Source organism: Perna viridis, chromosome 8 (genome assembly GCF_037379345.1).
Source record: "Perna viridis isolate PV_CMFRI_1.1 ecotype Kerala chromosome 8, ASM3737934v1, whole genome shotgun sequence".
NCBI lineage: Eukaryota > Metazoa > Mollusca > Bivalvia > Mytilida > Mytilidae > Perna > Perna viridis.
Window position 1 is genome coordinate 11,078,990 of NC_142452.1, and position 14,257 is coordinate 11,093,246.

At 34.4% G+C, this 14,257-nt stretch overlaps 2 protein-coding genes and 1 pseudogene across 3 annotated transcripts in view; 2 read left to right on the plus strand and 1 right to left on the minus strand.

Annotated features, from left to right (window-relative positions):
- LOC148609307 (ER membrane protein complex subunit 10-like) overlaps positions 1–14,257 on the minus strand; it is a 75,337-nt gene that overhangs the window by 46,339 nt on the left and 14,741 nt on the right. The window lies entirely within an intron of this gene.
- LOC148609309 (neuromedin-U receptor 2-like) lies at positions 663–2,980 on the plus strand. Its single transcript, XM_088541722.1, has one exon. The coding sequence runs from the start codon at positions 1,266–1,268 to the stop codon at positions 2,793–2,795; it is 1,530 nt and encodes a 509-aa protein (XP_088397848.1). The 5' UTR covers positions 663–1,265; the 3' UTR covers positions 2,796–2,980.
- LOC148609310 (uncharacterized) lies at positions 10,748–12,750 on the plus strand (annotated as a pseudogene).

A 14,257-nucleotide genomic window follows, 5' to 3' on the forward strand; every position in this document is an offset into this window, starting at 1 on the left:
TCGCTTTAGTCTGGCCTCTAACCTTTGACCTTTCCAGCATGGGTAACCCTACCAGGAGAAAAAACTCCAGCTGGCATAGCTCTTAGGATCACTGAGGCACGCAAGCCCCCCTACCACGACAAGGATAGCGATCCACAGGGGGGCCCTTACATTATGACAACATCGCCTGCATTAAGTTAACGCCCTATACCACTCGACTAACAAGGTTATATATTACTTTATATAGCTTTTATTAACCGAAGGTTTCTTTCTTTCTCTCCTTCTGTTTTGCTTTTTGAGTTTCCCTATCAATCGGGATTAACCTTGAATCCACTTATTAGAAAATGCCATTTATAAACGTCGTAGGAAAGCTTTTGAGCCTTTAAACTATTTGGGATTATCAAATTAAATTTCAGTTCACATCTAAGGCTAAGAAATCATGAATTTGCTTCAGACCAGGAAAAATACAGACACAACCGGTCAAATCCAATCTGCAGATGCCATTAACATTCAATAAGTCTCGCTCAGTAACATGGACGGATTGCGTCATGGAAATTCCCATGTTCATGCTAACAATCACTTTTCTAATTTAATTCATTACAGTTATTTTAAGAAAACGCGATATCTTCATTCAGACCACGACACCTATCATTAAATCAGAACCAATGGTTCTATATAGCATTGTATAGTTCTATTTAGATCTGATGCATAAGCACAATACTGGTCAATTATTATGATTGTTTGGATAAAAAAAAGATGGAAATGAAGATTCATTCTAATCTCTAATAATACAGATATCTGTACAGATGTAATTGTCTTGTCAGTATACTTACTTAGCCAATACAATTAGCTCAATACTCAACCTTGCCACGATTCTACACAGTGTGCGTGTACAATTAATCACTTTTGTACATGAATGAATAATTAGCCAGGATATATATCTTCTACAGACTTGTGCTATAGATTTGTGATCAAGTGGAATGCTAAATTAGAAAGAAAGATCGAAGATATGAACTGCAAAAAAGATCAATGAATTGTGCAATAGCCAAAGGTAATCATCCGTGTAATATTAACAAATAGGACGAAAAAGGGATGTCTGCAGGTTTCAATATCTATCAAAAACGTCTGTATAAAAGGGATGTAGACTGCTAAATTCGTTTATATATAGCAATTATTGCCAATGTAACAATGGAAATTACTATCTGGATATAAGTGTAAAGAATATTTGAGTGCGAGAGCTGCTAAACAAGACTAAACTTGAAGGAAGAATAGCCTATACATGCAGGATGTCGTACGAAGAATATATTCAAATGGAAAACTGGACAAGTTTGTACACTTTAACTCTGTTAGCTGTAGCTCGAAATATCTCCAGATTATACATGTTACAACCACTAGAAATAAATAGATTTGAAACATGTAAGGTCAGTCCAACAAACATAAGTTCGGCCATAATTACGAGATACGACGACATTATAACGGACGATAATTTGGATACAATGAAGACAGTTTTTGGAGTGGTTTTACTTCTTCCTGTATGTATTCTTGGAATTGTTGGGAATGCTCTGTGCTTAGTTGTTTTATGTCATCAAAGCAGCAAAACAGCAACTATATACTGTCTCATCGGACTGGCAATATCCGACCTAATGTTATTGTTTAATGGTTTCCTGTTTTCTATTATTGTAATCTACGTCAACACAAATCCGATTGAAGGAAATAACTTTAGAAGCATACTATTTCCATACTTTGGAATGTACACCAGTATAGTTTCCGGTCGAATTACGTCAATGCTTACGATGCTCATTAGTATGGAAAGGTTTGTAGCAGTGCATTTTCCAATGAAAGCAAAAACAATCTGCAGCAAGAAGACAACTTTGATTGCAATTATTGTTATATATATAGTAACAATAATTCTATTTTTACCATATCCTTTCAAATATCAGGTGGTTCATACAGTCAAAAACAACATATCGTACGCTATTGTTGCAAGGAGTGAAAACCTAAGCGAGAGATTCTGTAAATGTTATGGGATAGCGTTAAATGCTTTATTTAGATTCCTTCCAGTTTCCTTGGTAGTTATACTAAATATTTCAATTATGTGTGCAATAAAAACTACGTCAAAGAAGCGTCGGTCTTTAAGATCCCAACGTAAGTCACATGTACATGACGCCGAACAGCGTAAAGTTACAATCATGTTACTAGTAGTCTCTCTAACATTCTTAATTTGCATACTACCTGGTGCAATAAATAGTTTACTACAAACAATTTGGAAAGAGTATTCTCGATTTGGTCGATCTAAAAATTTACAGCAATGTTTTTCCTACGTTACATTCTTCCTAGAAGTTTTGAACTCTTCAGTCAATTTTATTATCTACATGGCACTAAGTTCAAGATTTTATATTATCTTCAAAAAAATGTTTGATCCTATTAAAAAGTGTTTTTATCGAATTTGTTTTCGGAAAGATGAATTGGTCGTCAGTACGATACAGGAAGGTTTTTCAATGTCACGGAAATCAAGTTTTTCTTATAGTAGCCAAGATGATCCTGAAAAATTGGCAAATTTAATAGGTGATACTAACTACCAGAATGACAGGATACACAATGTACAAAAAAATGAACATTCCAAAGATATTTACAACGCTGGAAACAAGCAATTTATAGACAGTGACCTTTTTGACAAGAAAGAATGCTTAAAATTAGTGTGTTTAAAGAAAGGTCCAAGTCAAACCATTCCAGTTTGCAATAAATCAGTCCTAATAAAACAGGATACACTGGATACAAGTCTTGGTGATTCTGGAACACTTGCAGGACAGTTGTAGTAATTCAGGAACACATTAAAGATTATTTAAGACAGCATTCATACAACATGGCAAGACACAAACGAATCGCTAAAAGATCCAAGAAACTTGATTTTTCTTTTTTTCTTTGTAATTTTCGTTCTTGTAGAAATACAGTGAGGTATTTGGTAAGCATAGTATTTATTAAAGATTTATGTTCCTTAAAGTAGTGCTATCTTTCCATTTATTGAAATTACAATTTATAGAATAAATTCTTAATCGAAATTCCATCTGTTTAAGTTATGAAACCTTTCCACACAGGTAAATATCTTATCTAGAAACTTGTTAGCTATAAACATCCTAAAGCAAACAAAATTAACATAAAACTAGTAAGTTTATCGAATATCAACTCAGAGCCAAAAACTGTGATTAAATGTGATATAAATCAAAAAAATTATCGAATCTTTCATTTCTTCATAAATAAAAGATAATCAAAATTAGCACAAATTTGATAGTGGCAAGCTTTTAGCGTAAGTGGCAAATTACATTAGGTTAGTAAAATATTATCCTAAAGGGAGAGTTACGTAACGTCTACGCAACTGTTTGTATAAGCAGCTTCGTTTAAAGTGCAAATGGTTGGACATCACAGCAGATAAAGCCATGGACTCAGTACTTACATTTGGAGAGGGGTTGCAGGGGTTCCGTATATTAGAATAATCTGATTTTGATGTCGACCGAGTTGCGGCCAAAATTATGAATTTACTGCATAATGTTTCCTATTCTCCATTCTTCGAAACATTCACTGAGTAAGACATGAGTGCAATTTCTTCTCTAGTTCAACATATAAAAAATGAATTATAGTGCTTTATGGTACTTATGTACTATACTCGGCGTCACATAAATAACATACTGTTAAAATTTGAATAAAAATATTTTCTACGACTTTATTGACACCTACCGTCGTTTAAATTGTCTTAAATGACTTGCTCATTCGTTTAGCCAAACGGCTTCTCCCTAAACATTGAATCGTTAAATTCCGGTCAGATTTTAATTCTCGGTGCCAATATTTACATTGTAAAAAGTCGGCCATGTTTACAGTGATCGGGTTGCTAGGAGATGTTGTTTACGTTTAAATGGTTTGTCCATAAACCGAAGAACCCAGAATGCATTTCGGCGTTATTTCGGATATCTCGGATTTATTTTACGCGAACAACGTACAATACCGAGAAGTTGATCAAGCAGACGATTGTCACCGGAGTTCGACGGGAACTTACGAACTTCGTTTGTAAACAAATCGTCCCGTAGAAACCAACATGGCGGATATTAGTATGGGATTTTCCCGTAAGGATTTGTTACGCATGATTTAAGCTAATAAGCGACTTGTTTAGGGAGAAGCCGTTTGGCTAAACGAATGAGCAAGTCATTTAAGACAATTTAAACGACGGTAGGTGTCAATAAAGTCGTAGAAAATATTTTTATTCAAATTTTAACAGTATGTTATTTATGTGACGCCGAGTATAATGATAAGCTGAAACCATATTAATATTGTAAGATTTTAAAAGGACGAGCAAAGGAAATACAGACAGAAATGAAAAAAAAACTATGTACAAGACGTTTCACTAAATGTTCATAAAAATAAGCTTGGCCTGGAAACACCAGTCCATTTGCTTATGATTTATCCCGTCTTAATACTATAAATGAGTACTTTATATTAGAAGATTAAAAGTAATATTAAATAATAAAAGAACATTGCATCAAACAGCCAGACCAAAAGGGGTAACTTCATATAAAAAAAATATAAACTATTAACAAACAAACAAGTGCAACAGCAATTAAGTTAGCACTTAATTATTTATGGCTCTTCAAAAACGTTTGAAGCAGCAATGTGTAACAGGTTACTAAAAAACAAGGACTACTGCAACCGCGAAATGTCTGGTGGTGGTTTGGATGTTGGATGGAAGCGGGTGTATCAGTAATAATACCTGCAACCGCAATGTTTGGAAGCGGAAGTAGCAGTAAAAGTAACCACAACCGAAAAGTCTAGTGCTAGTATGAATGTTAGATGGAAGCGGGAGTAACAGTAATAGTATTTGCAACCAAAATGTTTTGTGACGGTTTCGATGTTGGATGGAATCAGGTGAAGCAATAACAGTACACTCCTTGAAACGTTTAGGTTTCTTGCACGCAAGATAGACGAATGACTAAAAATAATAATATTAACAAAAATGAGTAAAAAAACATGAAAAAGAACCTATGAAAATACAAAAAATAATAATAGCAAAAAATATAAAAATGACACTTGGAAAAACGAAAAACGCCTCTGTCGTGCATTTAAACGAACGCTCGAATCCTGCGTTTAAACGAACGCTTCTATCGTGCGTTTGATTGAACGCTACCAGTGTGCGTTTAAACGAATGATTGCATCGTGCGTTAAACGAACGCTCCTAGCGTGTGTTTACAGGAATGCTTCTATTCTGCGTTTAAACGAACGTAAAACGATGTGTGAACGCACGTTAAACAATGCATGGACGCTAAAATGGGAAAGGAGATCGTTTCAAGGAGTGTAACTGCAACCGAAATGTCTGGTGATGGTTTGGTTGTTGGATGAAGTATGTGGAACATTAATAGTAATAACTGCAACCGAAATGTCTTTGGAGGGTTTGAATGTAGAATGTAAGCAGGTGTAACTGTAATAGTTACTACAACCGAAATGTCTTTGGAGGGTTTGAATGTAGAATGTAAGCAGGTGTAACTGTAATAGTTACTACAACCGAAATGTCTTGAAATGGTTTGAATGTAGAATGTAAGCAGGTGTAACTGTAATAGTTACTACAACCGAAATGTCTTTGGAGGGTTTGAATGTAGAATGTAAGCAGGTGTAACTGTAATAGTTACTACAACCGAAATGTCTTTGGAGGGTTTGAATGTAGAATGTAAGCAGGTGTAACTGTAATAGTTACTACAACCGAAATGTCTTTGGAGGGTTTGGATGTTGGATGGAAACAAAAGTAACAGTGATAGAAACCGCAACCGAAATGTTTTGTAATGGTTTGGATGTTTCATTGAAGCAAATGGAACAGTAATAGTAACTGCAACCGAAATGTCTTGTGATGGTTGGTTTGGATGTTGAATGGGAGCGGGAGTAGCAGTAATAGTAACTGCAACCAAAATGTCTGGTGATGGTTTCAATGTTGGATGGGAGAGGGAGTAGCAGTAACAGTCCTGTATAATTGACTGTCACTGTACAGGTATTATGAAGCTTTGCTTTCCGTTATTTTATCGAACAGAACATGAACCTATTTCATTGTGATATAAATATACAGTTCATGGGCATACCGGCTTTTAAGAGAAACAAAAGCTGAAGGTCATATTATCAATGAAAACATCATTACCAGCAATTGTGAGGAAACAATATAATTTATCAATGCAATATAATAGTCATGAAATAACAATGATTCTACTTACGAAACATTTTAGGCAAAAGACAAATACAGTATCAGGTATGATTGCTACAATATCTATGTGTGTATATGAAATAGATATTTATAAAAAAACAAACAAACAAACAAACAAACGAATCGATAGGAGATCAACGTAAACCTTCGCTGCCTATTAAATTGGGATAAAACGAAGACAATTACGATATCTTTTATTCAGCTGCTTCTATAAGTACTGACGTTAAATCAATGGCACTTTTAAACATAGAAATAATCAAGTTTACAGCAGATGTAATTGAATATAAATTTACAGCCAGATACGAAGTAGAAATCAGATAAGTGTTTTCTCGTTGAGATACATTTGGAATATAGTACTACCAGTGTGAAACTACAATTTTCCACTCCAAATGGCATATCATTGGTAACCATTGTCTTACAAACATAACAAAGCACTTCTTATATCCTAAATAAATCTATAAAATTATGTAAAAAATGTGTAACTGCAAGATTACACTTTAAACTGTTGGCAGGGTTATTTCTATAGGTAACAACTGATGGTATGAGGTCTTCACTCTAAGTAACTTTTATTGTGGTTTTGAAATTAAATAGAACTGAACAAAATACTTGCTGAGAGCTGAATCTGGTCTGCATTCAAAGAAAAGCGTGATACTATCTCTCTATAGATAAATATTTGGTCCACCAATAACGGGGGTACCCTTAGCTATTGTATCGCAATAGTTATAAATTATGTCTATCGTTAGACGGAGTAACCTGTGCTTATATTGATACTGTGTCTAGAACGTTCGGTACTAGGTACACCGATACATAGAGTATCCATTGATTAGTATCAATTTGTCTCCCATTATTTAGATGTTCGGTCCACCGAAAGACGCAGTATCCTTTGATTGATTATATTGATACTGTCTCTAGCTAGTCCGGTATTAGATCCACCGATAGACAGAGTATCGGAAATCAATATTGCCTCTCGATATTTAAAGACTAGGTCCAAAGAAATCGGGAGTATCCTTTACTTTATTTATTTTATACTGATATAATCTCTCGATAGATAGGTTTTAGGTACACCTTTAGAAAAAAAAGTATTCTTTAATTTATATCGATAGTGCCTCTCCACAGTTAGGGACTAGGTCTACGGACAGCCAGGATATACTTTACCTTATGTCAATATTGTTTTTCAATAGAATCTAGCTATATAGGTACATCGATAGACGGAGTATCATTAGCTTTATACAGATATCGATATTTAGGTACTAGGTACAATAACAGACTGTACCATTCGCTTTCTATCGTTATTGTAACAGTATTACCGGCGCGTCTAGTCAATGATCCCACTTTTAGATGAGTTCGGGTTGCTTCTATCTGCGTTATATATTTGTAATTGTATGTTATTTTTTTTTTTTTTTTTTTTTTTTTTTTGGTGTTTGTCTATTATGTTGGTCTGGTCGTTATCCCTACATTGTATATTTTTCCTTTTTTATTATTGGTCGAATCCTGGGATCTTTTAAACAAAGGTGTTTTATGATATAGACATGTCTTTGGATGGTCTTAGGATAAATATGAGTGATAAGTATGGTTATCGAAGAGGTTGTGAAATCAGATATCTGTTTATTTTGGTCCTAACGTTAAGACATATTTTTGTAGTCTTATGATTATCTTCAGATAAAAATAAAATATGTTGTGAAGTGGCTTATAATAACATTTTACAGTTAGACATCCACTTTCTAGTTACGTTAATGTAAAAAAATAAACATGGATAGATTTTATCTCTTTTACACTGCATGCATAATTCATCCATGTTTTTATTTAAAAAAAATAAAATTTAATGACACAATTTAACACGTTACGACCATTATAAGACTATCTTTATAACGATGGTCTAAAAATACCTCTGCTGTACTTCAGCCCCGTGCAGGTCCGGGTGTTAAAATAATAGGCCTGCAGCAGCGCTAAGCTTGTCGTAAAAGGCGACTAAATAGTGCTCAGAACCCTAGCCGGGGGCTAGGGCGCTCTGCCCACAGGGCAACTGGGATGTGTGCCCCAGGTGGTGGATTTTGTTTGTTTGTTTGTTGGGGTTTAACGTCCGAGCAGCAATATTTCAGCTATATTCAGACAATGAACAAGAAATGGATGATAAAATGAACATGAAATGAAAAAAAAAAGGATGGGTCACAAGGATAATAGGGTCGACAAATTTTGACTGCCACTGGAAATAGGGGGGATTGGTAAGGTCGGGCAATTTAGCCTCCTGTGGCGGAGCGCAAAGGTTCCTACTCCTATCGAATACCACAGCAGGGTTCTTTAACGTGCGAGGAACGTGGCATCTTTCCCAACACGGTGCACCACTATGGTTTGTGGTCAGGTTTTCCGTATTATAGCCTGACAACCTCAGCATGTAACACACCAGGGGTACCCCATTCCACCACCTGGGGCACACATCCCAGTTGCTCTGTGGGCAGAGCGCCTAGCCCCCGGCTAGGGTTCTGAGCACTATTTAGTCGCCTTATACGACAAGCTTAGCGCTGCTGCAGGCCTATTCTTTTAACACGTCTTATGAAATATCTTAGGACATCGTTAAAAAAGCACCTGGTTTCCTTGATTTCCCTTGATAATAAACACGCGCCTTGTTGTCAAGTCACGATCTATGGTATACAGATAGTTTGTTCATGCTTAATATAAAATTTATACCATACATTACATTTAATGTTGTTTAACGTCTTTTTGTTTTGGTGCCATATACATACTTCATGTCAATATGAGACAATTGTGTGTGTTCCATTGGGAACTGTGTAATAGTTTTAATTCAGAAATAGGTCTTGTTTTTATCAAAAATTGATTATCATAATTATTATATAATTAGTTGGCTTTTATTAATAGGGGTAATCTAAAATATTAGAATATGACATTTCCCCCGAATTGTGAAACCTTTTAATAGGTATTGAAATACATATGTCACCAACGTAAAACGTTTTTGTTCATCAATTAAATTCTGCATTTTCAATATGAGTATATATCACGGTTGTATATTCAAATTCCACCCCAAATTACGCGAAATTTTATTTACTATGATTAATTCTTATCTGCAGAGAGATTTGGACCTACCATGAAGAAATTGATCACTGAAATAATTCAGGGTAAGTAATTCTGAAATATATAACATAGATAAAAGCACTCGCGTCAGACAATTTAAGTATAGTGGTGAATTATTTCTAGGAACCTAAATTAATTTAACGATATGAGAAACGTTACATGTTCAACCTGTGCAAATAACAAAATATAAAAAAGGTCAAATCGCCACAACCGATCAAGTTAACAATCATAACAGAAACAAAACATTTATCTTCCTTTTCTTTATGACCACGAGCTTTTAAAAGGTCCACTTACAGATTGATTCTGCTGTCAACTTGGTACAATTTGATAAAAGAAACGCTTTATTGAGTTGTTTATAATTCACCTTTTAGATCAATAAAAGTCTTTATCAATTTCCCTGTAGTTTTATTTTAAGCAATCAAAACTGATAAAAATGTAGCAATACATAACATTTTAACGCCGTTCTTCCTGAATTTAATCATTGAGAGAACGTTTACCTCTATACATGTTTTTTTCTGTTCCAGAGCACAGGAAAAACGTTATACCTAGTGTATGTAACGATCATAATTCGATACCAAGTGCAGTATCCTTACTGCCATACAAAATTACAATTGTCAAATGTCAAATAATAATATAAGATACAATATCAATAATTGTGGAAAGAAAAAGCAAGAAATCTGTGAGCGATGACTCACTGGTAATAGCCCCGCTTTCAAACATGATATATGGAACTAAGTCCTCGGTTAAAAAGAAGTTGTCGAATTTTTCCGAAAATGAATCCAACCATTACCCTAACCTAGGCAAACCTACAGGAAGAATGTGTTAATTTTTTTAACAAGAAAAATGTGACGAAACAAAAGAAAGGTTTAAGGAAACACGGATACACGGAAACACGGACACACAGAAAAACAGAACACGGACAAGGGTAAAACAGTACACCCGTCTCTTTCGGAGCGGGGGTATACAAATTGAAGACATAATTCAATAAACCTTTACTCGCAAGTCTCTGGTCACAAACTTGAAATAAAACTTGTTTAAAGAGTCTTACATACAGTGGTTTTTTTAATACTGCTAAAAGATGTTTTATTAGATTTGACAGTTCTTTAAAATCAAAACAATTTTATGTCCCACTGCTTGCATGAAATTACAAGTCATTTAATGACTCTTCGGGCCAAAAAGGCTTACATACATGTAACCCGTATACTGTAGCTTAAGTCATTATATGGATCACTACAGAACAATGCACTATATACGATGAAAAACTTTTTTTACATTTAAAAATCAATCGTATCTACTGAGTGTTTCTGTTGTTCTTTAAATAATTTTATGCAAAGTAGGAAAAATCGAGTATTTACGAACATTTGAAAGACTTTAAACTTATTATTATTTTCAGTACACTTTTTTATTTATGCAACATTGTTATACAGCAAACATTTGTCTAACTATTAGTAGATTACAATAGATAAGTGAGTCATTAGAAGGGGACAATCACAAAAATGTCCTTGACAGTTAGATATTATGAGCCAAACAGGAAGTGAAAATTTCATAGACTGACTTTGTGAACGGGACTTGGTTTAACAGAGAAAGGTCGAGAAGTCGTCCCAGTTTTGTTATGGCTTTGCCTGGTAATACAGACAAGGCACAAAGTCCAGCCAAATGCCAGTTTTGTGACGAATCTAATATTCGATGGAAATGTATAAACTGTGACTTATTTCTTTGTCAACTATGTTCATATCGGATTCATTCGAAAAGTAAATCTTCTCTGGACCATGAAATAATTAACTTTCAAAATAGTTTTACACTAGATGCAGAAGAATCTCATCGTAAAGTTGATCTTGACAATATGAAATGCGAATGTCATCAAGGACAACGATGTGTATCCTATTGCTGTGATTGTGATCGTATCATATGTGTTTAATGCTTCGAAGATGCGCATAAAACTCATTCAAAAGAAAATCTGATGACGAATTATAAAACGAAAATGATAAAAATCGAGAATTTCAAGAGACACATCGTAGAAAGTTTCTCATTCTACGAAGTCGAAAAGAAAAGACTACAGACTCTTTTAGATTTTCAGACGAAAAACTATGACGAAATAAAAGCTACAATTTTGAAAACTCACAGGGAAATTAAGAATGCAATTAAGCGATACACCAACGACTTAATAAAGCACTTGGGTGATGCATTCAACAAGACAAGAGAAGAAATTATGGAACAAACCACAGCCTTACAAAACTCAATAACTGAACTTATATCGAAGCAGAATGACATAAACAATCTACTAATGACACATTCAGCCGCTGATATTCTTATTAAAACTAAAGAATCTCTACTATCGTTAAAACAGTTGAACATACACACTCCACGAACAATGAAATTTGTACCTGGGAAAACATTGAAATTACCAATGAGTGAGTCCTTTGGGCACCTAATTATATGTCCTAACATTGAGTTGAAAAATACTTATCAAACAGCCCTCGAAAACGTTCAGAGAATTTTACAAATCAACGACAAAATCATGCTAATTGCCAGTGGAGCAAGTAATAAAATTCAGACTGTGGAATTCAAAGAAAAAACATTTTCTGTTTTGAAAGAGATCGACACTGATATATATGGAATGGCAATTCTTGCTAATAACAATGTGATAGTCTCGACAGGAGAATGTGGGTTAAACTATTACAACAATGATGGGCCTTTACGACTAATGAAGTCGTTTTCTCCTCTACACACAATAGCGGTTCATGTAAATAAACGGGAAGAAATCCTCGTAGGACTTGCAGAACCTGGCACATCAATTGCTTTAAAAGACGATAGTGTTAGAAAAATAGTTGTGTTGGACACGTCTGGAAATATCAAATATGAGTATGAACTTGATCGAACAAACGAAAGGCTGTTCACATGGCCAGGGAACTTGGAGACCTATGACCACAAAATTCTAGTTGTTGACTCAATTAATGATTCGTTGAGTGGGAGGATTGTCGTTATAAACTATGATAAACAAGTACAGTGGAATTATAGTGGGGTTAGCGATGAGCTAAGTTTCTATCCAATGGATGCAGTAATCACAGAGAATAGAAAAATTCTAGTAACTGACGTATACAATGATGCTATACACGTTTTAAATTACAAAGGACAGCTGATCGAATGCTGCGTTTTAAGAGACCAAGGAGTAATTTCACCATTAAGTTTAGATATTGATAACGAAGGAATGATATGGGTTGGATCTTCTGCTGCAATTTATGTCCTTGCACTTAAGTAGAGAAATGGTAAAAAAATTATATACAATCGGGATATTGACTGCGTAGAAAGATTTAATCAATCTACTTTCTCATAAACCGATTACAACTACTCTCCCAAGACCAAAAAAGGATACCTGAGAAAACAAAAGTTTGATTAAAAAACATTGTATCTATCATTGATGATCCCTTTCTAATCATTATACTATACTACATATATCTATGCTACACTGAGTTGGATGAAAACACCAGTCAATCAAAATGCACATTCCAATATGATGATTTATCACCCCATTTAGTTTCATACTAATCCTGCAAGTTGTTGCGGAGTTGCAAACAACACACGAGACCAAGATTTTTGAAAAACACCGAATCCAACAGCCGTCATTTCAACAAATTTGTTCAAATATCAATTCTTGACAATAATATCCACATCCCAATATGGCAATCATACACTCCATTGAGTTTCATTACAATCCTGAAAGTCATAAAGGAGGAGTTAGACAACGCATCAGACCCAGTTTTGCTGAAAAATGCCTAGTTCGAACAGCCATCATTTCTATAATTTTTCCCAAACATAAATTCCTGACTAAATGCACATCCCAATATTGTAATTAAACTTTCCATTCAGATATATTATAATCCTGCAAGATGTTAAGGAGGAGTTGAAAACAACACATCAGACCAAGTTTTGCTGAAAAAATGCCTAGGTTCAACAGCCGTCATTTCTACAATTTTTGTCCAAACATAAATTCCTGACTTTATGCACATCTCCATATGATTAAATTACATCCCACAAAGTTTCATAACAATACTGCAAGCTGCTAAGAAAATGGTGCAGACAGACGGGGTGAAATCTACACACTTCTATATATAGGGGGTATAATAAATGTACTATTTTATGGTACATCGTAACTTTAAAAAAAATAACAGGCAAAAAATTGAGAAATTTAAATGAGCTAGGAAGAATAAGCTGATAGTTGTATGGCATTATTAATGCAAGTTAGGAATCAACTACTGAACATTTCAGTACAGACAAGTTAAAATTTTGATTACCCAGGAATTTATGTATGGTTCAGATCATGGACAGACTTCAGTAGGATCAACCAACATCTGGGAAATCCACATATAATATCAAGTCATTAGTTACACATACAAATTCATTGGTGATTTTATTATCAGATAACAAGACCCATCATAGGATGGATTAGAATGGAAATAGTCTGATGTCATGCAAACACTTCCTTAATTATCCTACCAGATCACTGTCTTAAACAATGAATTACCTAACCTGCTGACATATCAACACTAAAATACATTTTTAATAGTATTATAATGAGGAGTTTTTATGTCTTTAGGAATATCATGGAGTATGAGTTTACAATAAATGTTCTATATGGAATAATATTCACCATTGTCTGAACAATTAACAAACAATTCCCAGTTCATGACCATATTGTTGTACAGCATTAGAAATAACCTTATACTCCTGTATATTAAACTGCTAACTTCACAAACTGTTATAAAAGCAAAGAACATAAAATGAGTACAAGACAGCTTAAGTTCTCCTATAGGAAAGAGTAATCAAGGGAACCAAGGTTATAGCGGTAATCAAAAGAATGTAATCCAGGGACAAAGACCCGTCATGGAAAACAGACATACACAACAAAGAACATACAGTAACTAAAATCATACATACAAAGTAACAAAAGCAAATGAGAAACTC